The following is a 13,542-nucleotide window of genomic DNA, read 5'->3' as shown; positions in this document are numbered from 1 at the left end:
TACATACCTACCTACTTACCTGCCTGCCTCATGTTGGATTATAAACCTGCATGGCGGTTACACATTACATTCGTGCCTATTTACTGCCAGCCAACGCGCCTGCCTACGTGCATAATTAATTTTTACCTGTGCGCCTACCTACGTGTCTGCCTACGTGCCTACTTTACGCCTACCTAATTTCTTTTCTGCATACAATATATCACGTACCAGGATACCTACATCCTCATGCCGACGCATAAGTATACTTCAAGCCTGCCTATAATTAATTCCAGTTAATGTTCATTCATTCAAACATGCAAATAGATCTTTAAAAAATAAAATAAGAAATCAGAGTTAAATATTTACATCGAATCAGGATGACACCACGAGGAACACCAGTAAATCTCGAACTTGTTGGTTAACATCACCGATCATGACATTCTGGAATAAGATTTGGATTTTATTGACCAACATATTTTATCAAGATTACTTGTTCAATGTCTCCGAGTTTGTCAATTTCTTCCTCGACTTTTTTCAGCAAACTGGCAAGCAACGGAACCTTCAACCATTTCAAAAGAAGCTTAAAAGTCTTCAAAAAATCTTTTGCTGGTGTACTCCTATCTGCATCTTTCGTTTGGAACTTTCCAGTGATATTCTGCAACATCGACTCCATGGCATTGATGAATAGTTTCAACGGAATCATCTGAAAAAAGATAGAATTAAACTGAAAAGTTGATATTCCTCAACTACCTTATTCGCCGGTCCAACGCGAAGTTGTTCAATCTCATTTAGCAACTCATTTAAAAGTTCCGATTCAAGAGAAATGAGCATATTGTCCAGCTTGTCGAGTACATTGAGCATCGAGATCTTCGCATATTCAGATCCTTCCACATCAGCTTCTTGTGCCTTGTTATTGTTGACTGCATCACACTGTACTTTGGGCTCATCAACGATCTCTAATTTCGGCGCACTTTTGATAACAGTTGTAAAAGTCTCGAGCAAATCATTAATTTGTTGAGCCTTGTGTTTGTCAACCTTCCCTTTTTTGGCAAAAACTCATTGACTACCTTCTCATTGACTACCTTTTGCTCATTGACTACCTTAGAATATTGACTACCTTTATCTAATTTTTCAGAATTTTCAGTTTTTTTCGCTGAAAAATCAGAATTTTCAATAACATGTTACTTTTTGATGTCTAAGAAGGTCGTGCACTTTCTCATTTCCTGAAATTCCGGAAAAAATGGAGATGAGATCTGATGTATAAATGCTCATTGACTACCTTCAAATGCTCTTTGACTACCTCTATCTAATAAAATTTTCCAAAATTTATTTTTTTTTGAAAACTTCAAAATTAGCGTATAGCGTATAGCGTATAGCGTATAGAGTATAGCGCGAAAAAATTTACTTGCCGAAAAACTCGAACCGGCGGAAAAATTTACTTGCGGAAAAATTGAACCGGCGGAAAAATCTACTTGCGGAAAAAATCTACCGGCAGAAAAATCTATCGGCGGAAAAATCTACTTGCGGAAAAAATCTACTCGCCGAAAAACTCGAACCGGCGGAAAAATTTACTTGCGGAAAAAATCTACTTGCGGAAAAAATATACTTGCGGAAAAACTCGAACCGGCGGAAAAATCTACCGGCGGAAAAACTCGAACCGGCGGAAAAATCTATTTGCGGAAAAAATTGAATCGGCGGAAAATCTACTTCCGAAAAAACTCGAACCGGCGGAAAAGAGTCGTGAGAGAGTGACGGAGAAAAAATAGAAACAACTGAAAACCCTGGTTTTAAAATCGAGAAAGATTTATTGTTTCACATTGAGAACAAGTGAAAAGAGTTTTTTTTATTAAAACAAAGTGAAATTAAGAATAAAATGAAATATAAAATAAATTATAAAGTGTTGTCCTGATTTCGTTCCGTTCCATCCTTCGTCGTCGTCTTCATCATAATTCTGTAAAAAATCAGTTTAGCTGAAGCATCAATTTAAATCTTTCCTTACCATTCCGGTCCTTTGTTGTCCTCGTCGTCGTCGTCGTTGCCGTGGTTCTCGCCTTCTCCCGATCCAACCATTCCGATCCATTCCGATCCATTCCGATCAATCCATCCTGTTCGTCGTCGTCGCTTTTATCGTAGATCTGTAAAAAATCAGTTTAGCTGAAGCATCATTTGAATTTGTTGTTACCATTTTCCGAGTTTCCGGACTCCCTCTGAACATTGTCGTCTCGTCACGATCCTTCCGGCCTGATCCTTCCGGCCCGATCCTTCTTCGTCGTCTCTATCGTAGATCTGTAAAAGAATCTTTTTAGCTGAATCATAATTTAAATCTTTCCTTACCATTTTCCGTGTTTCCGGTCTCCCTCTTTCCATCGTCCTCTCGTCCCGATCCTTCGGGCCTGATCCTTCTGCCCTGATCCTGTTTTCATCGTAGATCTGTAAAAATCAGTTTAGCTGAAGCATCATTTGAGTTTGTTGTTACCATTTCCCGTGTTTTCGGACTCCCTTTTTCCAACGTCGTCTCATCCCGATCCTTCCGGCACGATCCTCCTTCGTCGACTTGATCGTCGATCTGTAAAAAATCAGTTTCGCTGAAGCATAATTTAAATCTTTCCTCACCATTCTGATCCTTTGTTGACCTTGTCGTTGTCATCCTTGTCCTTGCTCTCGCCTTCTCCCGATCCAACCATGCCGATCTTCCATCCCGACCCATCCCGATCCATCCCGTTCCATCCCGATCCATCCCGATCCACCCATCCTGATGTTCGTCGTCGCGTCTGTCTGTAAAAATGTAAAATGTAATGTAAAAATGTAAAAAAGTAAAAAAAGTCTGTAAAAATCAGATTATCTGAAGCATCGTTTAATTTTTTTCTCGATTCATCCATCCCGATCCTTTGCTGTGGTCGTCGTTGTCGTTGTCGTCGTCGTTGCTCTCGCTTCCACCCGATTCCAACCAACCATCCCGATCCATCCATCCCAATCCATCCCAATCCATCCCAATCCATACCGATCCATCCCAATCCATACCGATCCATCCGATCCATCCTGATCTATCCCGATTTATCCCGATTCATCCCGATCCATCCCGATCCATTCCGATCCATCCTCATCCATCCCGAATCCATCCCGTCCGCCGATCCCAATCGTCGCATTTGAATCCATCGTTCCATCCCGATCCATCGTCGCTCGAGATCTTTTGAGTGAGATCTCGTTTCAATTCAACTCCATACTATCGCCACCTTTTGTCCATGTCTTCTTTCCGTCGTCGTTTGTTCCTTCTTCTTCTGTTCTGTAAAAATGTACTTTTTTAATTACCGGAAATAATGATTCTGAGAAGAAAGTTCTTCACATGGGGCCGCATATTCGAAAAGTTTGCTCCTGGGAAGTAGAAGAGCACGCGGTCAGCCGTCCCCCTCACTTCACCAGAAGGCCTTTTGGGCCTCCTGGGAAGAATGCCGGGGGCGGTTCATTCGGTCGGGGTATTCCGGATTAGCTCCGCCCACAAAATCGTGCCTTGTAAAACGATGTTTTCCATTTCGAAACCGTGTGATGGTTGCGGAAAACACAGTTTTGTAAGGCACAGTTTTGTGGCCGGAGCCATTCCGGAATACCCGACCGAATGAATCCACTGAAATATTTAGCTCTTGGGTTTTTTTTTTATCCTGAATTTTCAGAAATTTTTATTCAGGATTTTTTAAAAAGAAAAATTCGGGTTTGGCAGAAAAAAATTGATTCCAATATTTTGGAATCTTTGATTTTTGAGAACTAAATTTCGAATTTTTGAATCAAAAATGTTAAAAATTTTGAAAAAAAATCTTACGTTCTCGGTCGTCCTTTGCTGCTTCTTGCTGTTGCTTGGTGATTATGCAGGTGGTGGCGATAGCTTAGAATAGGAGTTGCTTCTTCATGTGATGCTCTACACCGTAAGAACTGCACATCATCACCCAAGTATTCCATAGAGCAAGAACCGCCCGATCGTATCGCAGTATGGGCCCAACATCGGTTCTCATTGTTCGTTAGGAACAGAAGTACTAGCATGATGTTGGTCATTAGCCTTTATTCGCTACCTCTGAGTACGGTGTATGATGTGTTTAAGCCTCAATTCCGATCTCCCGTTTCAGACAGTTGTCTTAGCGGTGTTATATTTAAACTTCTGTTTTTAGAAGTTTGATACTAAATGAGAAAATGATTGAGAAACTTCTGATTTCAGAAGTTTCGTACTAACTTTCCAACAAAGAGGGGGAGGGGGAAAGAGAGAGGGATGTAGCAGTGTCCATTGATTGTCCGAAGCACGAAAGACTGTTCCAGTAACAGTTCCAGAGAATCCATCCATCGTTCGATCCGGCGATCCATGTTCAAACACAAAGGGGAGCATGCATAACATAACAGGTGCAGGGATTTGGGAAGGGATTGGGGTGAGAAAAAAGAGAAGGAAAGTTGGAAAGCGTACTTCTTCTAGAATAATTATTCTAGAAGTCGAGTGAAAATTGAGTAAAAGTCGAGAAGAGAATTTCAACTCTTTTCTTTGGATTTTTTTTGTTTTTTTGTTGGAAAAAGGTTCTTTTTAATTTATAAAAATTTAGATCGGAAATCCGCTTCAAACACGATCAACTCAAACACGATCAACTCAAACACGATCAACCCGGCGTTTCCCCTGAGCCAAGAAAGAGAGAGAGCGTGATAGAGGCGGAGACACAGACAAAAGTGAGATCGTCTCCTATAGAGGGCTGCCGGAAGGGGGCGTTGTGGACCTGTGGGAAGAAGGGGGAGACGACCGCACGGGCTGTAAATGGGTACCTGGCCGTAATCTCAAAAACGAGCACAGTAAAGTATATTTTCAGTTAATTTCCTGAAAGAAAACAGTCAAAAAGATTGTTTAATGCAATTGAACAAATCTTTGGATATATAATAGTTTTATTTTGAAACTTTCCACTTTACCAAGATTTTTTGATTTAGTACTGAATTTCATTGATTTCTATTAAGTTCTTCGAATAATTTAAAATGCTTTAAGCACAGGCTCTGTGAGTAGTTATGTTAAGTGAATTAATTCGACACACTTGAACAAATTCGGACAAAAAATTGTTAGCCAAATATCTCAAATAGAATTTCGAAAAAAAATTGAAAAAATTGAATTTGAGTTTTGATGAAATTTTTTGAAATCAGTTAATTTTCAATTTTACTTTCAGAAAACATTTTTAAATTCCTGTGGCTAATCAGGTTCTAAAGCTTCGTCAGTCTTGACCAGAGGTACCCTTTTACAGTCCGTGGTTTTTTTTTAAATTTCTAGTCTGATAGCTTGAGAATTTGGAAAGTTCTATATTGGATAAGCAACTACGAGTTTTCAGAATGTTTCCAAAACTATCGGAAATCAACAGAAATCTTAACAAAAAATGTTGTAATACAGTTTGGGGATTTGAAAACTTTTTACTTATTTCAGAAACTGTTTTAGGAAGTTTTTAGAGTGGTGCAAGCCACTAGAAATAGAAAAAACAGATTATATCTATTTTGAAAAAAAACCCATTTTTTGATGACGCTTTGAATTATTTTGATACTATTTTTCATAATCAAAATCAAAAAATTCTGAACTTTTACCAACTTTTACCATTTTTTAGAATGTCTTAAAAACTATCAAAAGCCGCCAAAAAACTTATAAAGTTTTGAACTACTTTTAAATTGTTACGGAAACTGAGAAAAGTTTTCAGGAATTTAAAAAAAACTTAAAACCTTTAAAAACGTTCGAAAAATTTATAGGATTTGAAACAAAGCGTTACGAAAATTACTAGGAACATGTTCCCGGATTTTCGAATTTCGAAATAAATTCTTTTTGGTTTACATTTTTAGGCGTATTTTGTTTGTCAGACATGGACGGTATTCTGGTAGTTCCTATATTATTAACATTTACTTTTCGGACTTTATCTTGAATTTCTGTATATTTAATCGTCAGAGTGGCAGAGCCACCGTTCTGGGGAGATATCATCTGCCTGGAAAGAGAGCGGCCTCTAGCAGGCAATCCTATGGAGAAAACATAGCCACACCATGTCTTTTCTTCCTAATTTTTCAAGGAGTCGGCATCGCCCTTTATCTTTTGTGCAAGTTGTTCTGCTCAAACCAGTTGACAGACAGTTGACAGGTGCTATTACGTACTAGGGGTGGCGATAGGCCGCAACAGGTCTACCTATCGCCTCTCCTATCACGTACTCACAGAGTTGTAAACAGCATTAAAGAGCAACAGAGATGCCTGAATATGTACCAAGTATGATGATGTACCCAGTATCAACAAACCATCCTAGTTGATTCATAGTTGTTTTTGGCATCTCCAATCTTTATGACGTTTTGGTCGGAAGGAGTTCTTTTTAGCATAGTTGGACATGTGATTGTGTTTCTTGTGAAATACGTTTTTCAATTTCAGCCCAAATTCGGCACTTTTCCAGACTACTTGGTTATGTGGTCTCTTCTATTCTCACTGAATTTATTTTTATTTGAAAAAAAGTTTGATTTTAAACAGATCTTTAGTGAACCAAGTTACAATCTGTGTGCATATCGGTTAGTGACAATAGGCAAGGAGTTCGATAAATAATAAAATATGCTCAAAACTTTTTGAATAGCAAATGGCTGATTTTTGAATCCAATAAATTGAAATTTCTAGGTCTTGGGCTAACTTTAATCAGTTTTTTGGCATACAAAATAATATACACATTCTGAAAATTAAAAATTTCTTGAAAAATATACCAAAATGTTTACAAAACTTGCCCGACACTTGGGCAAAACTTGAGCAAAAGTTAGCAAGAATTTGGCAAGACTTGGTTTCGGCTACTCCCAAATTTGGTCCGAGATAGATCTCTTGCCAAACTCATTGCCCAAGTGTAAAACGGCACAAGAAGTGTTATTTCAAATATTTTCAATTAACAACTTAACTTTGTTATACATTTCTTCCCGTTGGGAAAGCGGTTTTTTTTTGTTTTCCGTTTTCCTCGTCGAAGTCTATTTTCTGATTTTCCTGAAATTGTATGTATTTATTTGAAGAAAACAAAAACTTCCAAAGTCCCCGTAGGTCTACATAGAATCGATAATTTCCAACAAAACATTATCCTCCTCTCCTCTTCCCAGGATAACACATTGGCCCTCTCCACTCAACCTCATCCTCCAATCGAATTTGTCATTCCTTCGTACTCTCCCTGTTCAACTGTGCAATGAAATTCATCAGTTTTATTTGTCAACAAAAGGAACAACCCTCGTCTCCTGGTCGGACGCCTATATTGAGACGGTTTCCTCGGTTCCCACCACACATTCGATCACATTGAGGTCAACATTTCAAGAAAGAAGAAGTCAATCAACTTTTGCAATAATTGGCAGACAATTCCACCACTCAATTTCAACTTCAATTCAAAACCTGCAATTTTCAAAAGATCTGTAAAATTTGGAGATCTACGATTGCCGATAAAGTGAGTGGGACATAACTTTGTATTTTTCAATCATTGTTGTGGCACCCGGAGGCGGCGACCGAACCTTTAAGCCGTAACGAAGAGTGACTCGAGACCGAAGAAAGAGTATGTATAGTCTGGAAGGAGCGCTGTGGCAGTGCGGATGAATGCGGTGGTCTTGCTCCCGAGGAGACTTGTATATAGAGCTAGTGACAGAACAAATGTATAAATATATTAATTTATATAGTAATTATAAGAATTACAATAAAAGAGGGAGAGAGGATAAAGTAGGGGGAAGGTCTGGAAACTCCTTGGTTATTGGAGTTTGTCGGGTTCTCTTTGGTTATCAGAGGTTGTCGGGTTCTCCTTGGATATCGGAGCAAGTACATGAATAATAGTGAGGGGCAATTACAAATGAAAATGGGGGATACGTCGGGAGCGAAGTGCCACGCACGACCGTTCGGCACGAGCGCAGCATCAAGACTGAAGTGGTGGCGTCCAATGGCTGCGTATCCTGTCGTCGCTTGAGTCGCCGCGCAGCTAATGTCGCTGTGGAGCGCGAGTGTGACTCTTGTGAGAGAGCGTATGAGAGCGAGAGACGCAGAAGAAAGAATGACTTCTGCGGCTCTTTGTCATAGAATCCTCGTCTGAGAGATCTCTGAAGAGATCGTAGGACGAGACATTGTGGAATGGCTCCCCATTCCACAACAATCATCAAAATTTTCCAGATACGACCCGAAAACCGGCAACACGTGCTCCACGGACAACTATGAGGACTGCTTACAACCCTGTCTTGATGTTATCGCCACGATTCAGTTGCCGTGGTGGAATTGCAGTGGCCAATTTGAACGAATGTTCATTGAAAGTGAGACAACACACTGATCATCGAATTTTCAACAAGAACCTCGTGGTGAAATTGTATGGAGATGTACAGAGATTGGGGACGAATAACGGGAATCTGCAATCTTTTTTGCCCTGAATATGTGCTTTTTGGAGGGAATCGTCGCTGATTTTCATTTCCTTGATGAGGAATTTGATCCGTATGAGGTGAGGGTTGTCCGTGGTTCAAATTCTAGTTAAGCAGAACCATGCTCCACCGAAGAAATGGGAATTACCTACCGTATTTCCTCTATTAGTAAGGCATGCAAAACTAATTTTCGGACACCTAATTTGATGCAAAACTAATGGAGGTGCAAAACTAATTTTTGAACAGGTTTTTTCTCATGTTTGCGATTAAGTTATGACATAATATCATCAATTTCAATGACAACTTATGAACCAAAATGGGCGAATTTTACGACTTATACGCAAAAATTGTCCGAATTGTACTCATATTTTGCCAATTTTGACTTGTTATACCAAGTCTGTAAAAGTTTTCCTAATTTTTAGAACGATTTTATAATGCAAATTTTGAATTCCTAAAATTAGGGAACAAATGAAGGGGTGCAAAACTATGGCAAATACTGTTTTACCACTTAATCTTTTACTACGTATCTCTTTTACTACAACATCTCTTTTACTACGGAATCTCTTTTACTACGAATTCCGCATCTAGATCTTTTACTACAGTTAGCTCTTTTAATACGTGATATCTTTTACTACGATTTGACCACATAGATCTTTTACTACGGAAAATACTTTTTTACTACCTTATCTTTTACTACGTGGATGTTTTACTACGTTTTACTCTTTTGCTACGGACGTATTTTTACTACGTGGAGGGACACTGTTGGGTTACTGTGGTGGTATCGTGTGAGTAACAGTTTTCAGATTATATAGTATAGTTTTTTATTAATTTCTAGAAATTTATTCACTATGAAAAATTTTTTACTACAATGGCAGGGATTTTATTTTTCACTATTTTTCGTATCTTTTACTACGAATTGTTAGTGGAGAAATCCTGTTGGGTTACTGTAGTGGTACTGTGGGAGTAATTAACTTTTTTCGCGTAACCAACAAATTAGTTCCATATCCGTTGATTTATAAGTTTTTAAAATGTAATAAACAACATTCGGGTTCGGTTAGTTATCGGTCAGATGTTTGAAATTTAGACTTCAACACTTTTGATCAAAAACTTCAAAAATGTTTATTTTGCATTTATCAAATCTTGTATAGAATAAGCTGTTTATTGTTTTCGATCAACTTGAATGTTTATATCACGATTTTAGATTAAAACAACGGAGATATGGTTCCAAAAGTGTGTTCACAAAACTTATTGACTCCGAGTACCGATAACTCCGCGAAAAAAATTTGGTAAAAAATGTTCAACTGACAAATTGTAGACCATGCTATATTCAACAACTTTGTAGTTGAAATCTTTTTGACACGACCGAGATAAGAGTGTTTAGCGAGACTGCATTCTCAAACGTATCGGACCTACATTTTTCTTTTTCAGAAAATCGTTTGAGAAACATTTATAGAGGATTTTTCAAATGTCATGAATGTTTCTGGAATTTTTACAAGTTTTACAAGAGAGCAAGCTCATTTCATAGTGAATAAATTTCTGGCAATTAAAAAAAACTAAAGTATATAATCTGAAAACTGTTACTTACACAATACCACTACAGTAACCCAACAGTATCCCTCCACGAAGTAAAAATACGTCCGTAGCAAAACAGTAAAACGTAGTAAAACATCCACGTAGTAAAAGATGAGGTAGTAAAAAAGTATTTTCCGTAGTAAAAGATCAAGTCATCATTGAATATGAACTCCATTTAGTTTGAAATAAATAGAATATTTAGTAAGTTGAGGAAACCTCTTCCACGTGCTCGTCGTGCGACGGGAAAATTATATGTAAATATATTTTTTATTTTTTTAAATTAAATTCAAAAAAGCTGAGCGAATTTCGATGATGTAAGTGCGCCCCAACGCTTTCCACGTGGATCTGCACACGCCACACATATGCAATTTTTCTGATAAATTTTCAGTGTAACTGCAAAAAACCTCCAAAAATGCCGCGGAGTTTATGGATTCTTCTAGTTTTCGGTGAGTTTTTGCCTGATCTTCAGAAAATTTATACATAATTTCAGCTATATCCGGGTCTTCGACGTTCTACACTGCCAAGGACAGCGTTTTTGAGCTCACGGATTCGAATTTCGACGCAAAAGTACTGAAAAGTGATCGCATTTGGATAGTGGAGTTTTATGCGCCATAGTAAGAATTTTTAACAGATCATTTCTTAGCAATATTCAAAGAAAAAGTAAATTTTCAGCTGTGGCCACTGTAAATCGCTTGTCCCAGAGTATAAAAAAGCAGCCAAGCTGCTCAAAGGAATTGCCGAAATCGGAGCAATCGATGCGACAGTCCATCAGAAAATCCCATTGAAATACTCCATTAAAGGATATCCAACGATTAAAATTTTCGGAGCGACTGAAAAATCCAAGCCGATCGATTATAATGGTCCAAGAACTGCGAAAGGAATAGCTGATGCTGTCAAAAAATCTATTGAAAAGAGCTTGGAGCAACGTTTGAAGGGAAAATCATCAGAAAAATCCAAGAAATCGGATAAAAAGGGAAAAGTGGTGGTTCTGACCGATTCGAACTTCGACAAGCTCGTCCTGAACAGCAAGGAGCCATGGATGGTGGAATTCTTTGCTCCGTGGTGTGGACACTGTCAGAAGCTTGAGCCAGAGTGGAAAAAGGCGGCAGAGGAAATGGGTGGAAGGGTTAAGGTAAGGCGAACCGAAAATTACGCGAGTCATTTTGTTGAATTGCCAAAAACCTATAATATTTCAGTTTGGAGCTCTCGACGCAACTGCTCACGAGTCCATCGCTCAAAAGTTCGGAATCCGTGGCTTCCCGACGATCAAATTCTTCGCTCCAGGTACATCATCAGCTTCCGATGCAGAGGATTATCAAGGTGGACGTACTTCAACCGATCTGATTTCCTACGCAGAATCCAAGTATGATGACTTTGGAGCAGCTCCAGAAGTTGTTGAGGGAACCGGCAAAGCTGTAGTTGAAACCGTGTGCAAGGACAAGCAATTGTGCATTTTCACATTCCTTCCGAGCATTTTCGACTGCCAATCCAAGTGCCGAAAACAAAAAATCGATATGCTGAATGAATTAGCGACGATCTTCAAAAAACGATCATTCGGATGGGTTTGGATGGAAGGCGGAGCACAGGAAAACGTCCAGAGAGCATTTGAAATTGGAGATTACGGATTCCCGGTGCTCATCGCGATGAGCCCGAAGAAAATGATGTATAGCACACAAATTGGACAATTTTCTGTTGATGGGATCAAGGAATTCTTGAATGCGGTCAATTATGGAAAAGGAAGAGTTCTAGAAATTAAGGTAATTATTAAAATCCATCAAAATAATTTTTTTTTAATTTTCAGCCCACGCATCTTTCCAACAACTTCCTGAAAATTGTCGAAACCCAGCCATGGGATGGAAAGGATAAGGAACTTCCGGTAATGGAGGATATCGATTTATCGGATGTCGATATGGATGAGAAGACGGAGCTCTAAATTCCTAGTTAATACTTGTTTTTGAATAAAATTCAATTTTATAAAACTTTTGGTTATAATTGATAATAATTTTTTAAAACTGCTCGAATTTACGATTTGCCGCCAAAAAATAATATACTAAACGAGACCCAAAAAAAATGGGCGGAACGCTCTCGTTTGACCGTAGAGCGCGATCGCATTTCAATTTCAAAAGACTCAACTTTCTGTGTCGCTATAATATCACATTAAAGAGAACATTTATGTGGAATAACGTTACTACCATAAAAATACAATTTCACAGAATCGAACAGCTTGGCAGTGTTCAGCTCGACGACAAAAATCGTATATGCAAATTCACATCATTTGATGGGCAGCTTGAGTTACAAGGAAGACATGGTCGTTGCTCAGTAGATATAGAAAGCCCCGAGTTTGTCCGATTTGTCCAATTTCTTGTGAACAAGACTGAAAAGTCCAACGAACCAATTGATCAGCGGAGGGTGTTCGGGAAGTTTCGTGCTCTCGAGCATGGTGTACTTGATGTTACCACCTATAGGAACAGGTGAAAATAATTTTCTTGATTGTCTTCGAGGTTTTTAATTTAGATTCCATGGAGTTGTGGCACGGAATATGATTCTTTTGGACAACTTATCAATCGATTTGAGCATCCGTATGATTTTTGCGTTGAGTGGGAAGATGGAGACCAATTTTCTTTCTGAGTAAGCAAAATTTCTAACTTAACCTCATAGGCTGGAATTGAATTTCAGAGTTGAAAAGCATGGAATTGTTCGATTGGATAATCAAAATCGAATCATTGAGTACGTCGCAAACGACGGAAAAATGAAACTCAAAGGTCAACATGATGGACGAAAAGATCATGGAACTCAAGCAACACAGGATCCAGTGTAAACTACAGTAAAAGGAGCAGGCGAGACGGAGAAGGTTGTTCAAGTCGTCAGGAGACTTCTCATATGGATGCTGCCGGATCCTTCGATGATTCCTTCAATTTCGAAGAATTCACTCGGATGCGCTTATCGCACAACGATGTGCTTCAGAGTTTTGCGACTGCTATCGATAGAGCTCCGAAGGTTAAGATTTCTGATGACACAAAAGGGAAGGTTGACAAGCACAAGGCTCAACAAATTAATGATTTGCTCGAGACTTTTACAACTTTTATCGAAAGTGCGCCGAAATTAGAGATCGTTGATGAGCCCAAAGTACAGTGTGATGCAGTCAACAATAACAAGGATCAAGAAGCTTATTCCAGAATGTCATGATCGGTGATGTGAAGCAAGAAATTCGAGATTTACTGGTGTTCCTCGTGGTGTCATCCTGATTCGATTTAAATATTAAACCCCGATTCCTTATTTATAGATCTATTTGCCTGCTTGAATGAATAAAAATTCACTAGTATTTCGAATATTTCCATTTTTTGAATGGCGGGAAAAATGAGTTTTTGTCATTAAAACGAAAATTTCAGTTTTAAGCTCACGATTTAAAAAATCGATTTTAATTTTCAGCATTTTAATGTTTTCTTAAAACTGATTCCGGCAAAACTTTGTTCTAAAAATTCTAATTTGAATTGCCGCGAAAAACTTGCTAGGCAAACGCGCTCCATTGAACATCATGCAAAAATCTTCCACTTTTTTATTTTTGTACGGAAAATCTCTTTTCCTCGAAAATTTCCTTATAAATGTTGT

General features: G+C 38.5%; 2 protein-coding genes, 1 non-coding gene and 4 pseudogenes across 7 annotated transcripts; 3 read left to right on the top strand and 4 right to left on the bottom strand.

Annotated features, from left to right (window-relative positions):
- Positions 1-351: 351 nt before the first annotated feature.
- Positions 352-1,023, bottom strand: Y49E10.8 (annotated as a pseudogene). The gene is made up of 3 exons: positions 730-1,023; positions 452-682; positions 352-420 (listed from the first exon to the last, which is right to left on the bottom strand). Coding segments are annotated over exons 1-3 (594 nt in total).
- An 899-nt stretch (positions 1,024-1,922) lies between these two features.
- Y49E10.26 lies at positions 1,923-3,017 on the bottom strand (annotated as a pseudogene). Its single transcript has 6 exons — positions 2,593-3,017; positions 2,456-2,545; positions 2,314-2,409; positions 2,162-2,265; positions 1,979-2,114; positions 1,923-1,930 (listed from the first exon to the last, which is right to left on the bottom strand). Coding segments are annotated over exons 1-6 (859 nt in total).
- Positions 3,018-3,186: 169 nt separating this feature from the next.
- Positions 3,187-4,011, bottom strand: Y49E10.30 (uncharacterized protein; the record flags this gene model as incomplete). The annotated part of the gene is made up of 2 exons (NM_001268235.4): positions 3,187-3,262; positions 3,794-4,011. 2 exons carry the CDS (start codon positions 4,009-4,011, stop codon positions 3,187-3,189), a joined length of 294 nt encoding a protein of 97 aa, NP_001255164.1.
- A 3,152-nt stretch (positions 4,012-7,163) lies between these two features.
- On the top strand, positions 7,164-8,373 carry Y49E10.5 (annotated as a pseudogene). The gene is made up of 2 exons: positions 7,164-7,415; positions 8,123-8,373. Coding segments are annotated over exons 1-2 (503 nt in total).
- On the bottom strand, positions 7,635-7,879 carry Y49E10.37. Its single transcript, NR_160851.1, has one exon. It is a non-coding gene; the product is annotated as an Unclassified non-coding RNA Y49E10.37 (non-coding RNA).
- A 1,946-nt stretch (positions 8,374-10,319) lies between the features above and the next one.
- Positions 10,320-11,908, top strand: Y49E10.4 (protein disulfide-isomerase). The gene is made up of 5 exons (NM_067212.8): positions 10,320-10,379; positions 10,424-10,547; positions 10,606-11,065; positions 11,130-11,690; positions 11,735-11,908. The coding sequence occupies exons 1-5, from the start codon at positions 10,346-10,348 to the stop codon at positions 11,864-11,866; spliced, it is 1,311 nt and encodes a 436-aa protein (NP_499613.1). The 5' UTR covers positions 10,320-10,345; the 3' UTR covers positions 11,867-11,908.
- Positions 11,909-12,078: 170 nt separating this feature from the next.
- On the top strand, positions 12,079-13,177 carry Y49E10.7 (annotated as a pseudogene). The gene is made up of 3 exons: positions 12,079-12,404; positions 12,448-12,561; positions 12,610-13,177. Coding segments are annotated over exons 1-3 (1,008 nt in total).
- The last annotated feature ends 365 nt before the right edge of the window (positions 13,178-13,542 follow it).

The sequence above is a fragment of the Caenorhabditis elegans genome, chromosome III (genome assembly GCF_000002985.6).
Source record: "Caenorhabditis elegans chromosome III".
Classification (NCBI taxonomy): Eukaryota; Metazoa; Nematoda; class Chromadorea; order Rhabditida; family Rhabditidae; genus Caenorhabditis; species Caenorhabditis elegans.
The sequence above is the reverse complement of the archived record's forward strand: the minus strand, read 5'-3'. Positions and strand labels throughout refer to the sequence as shown.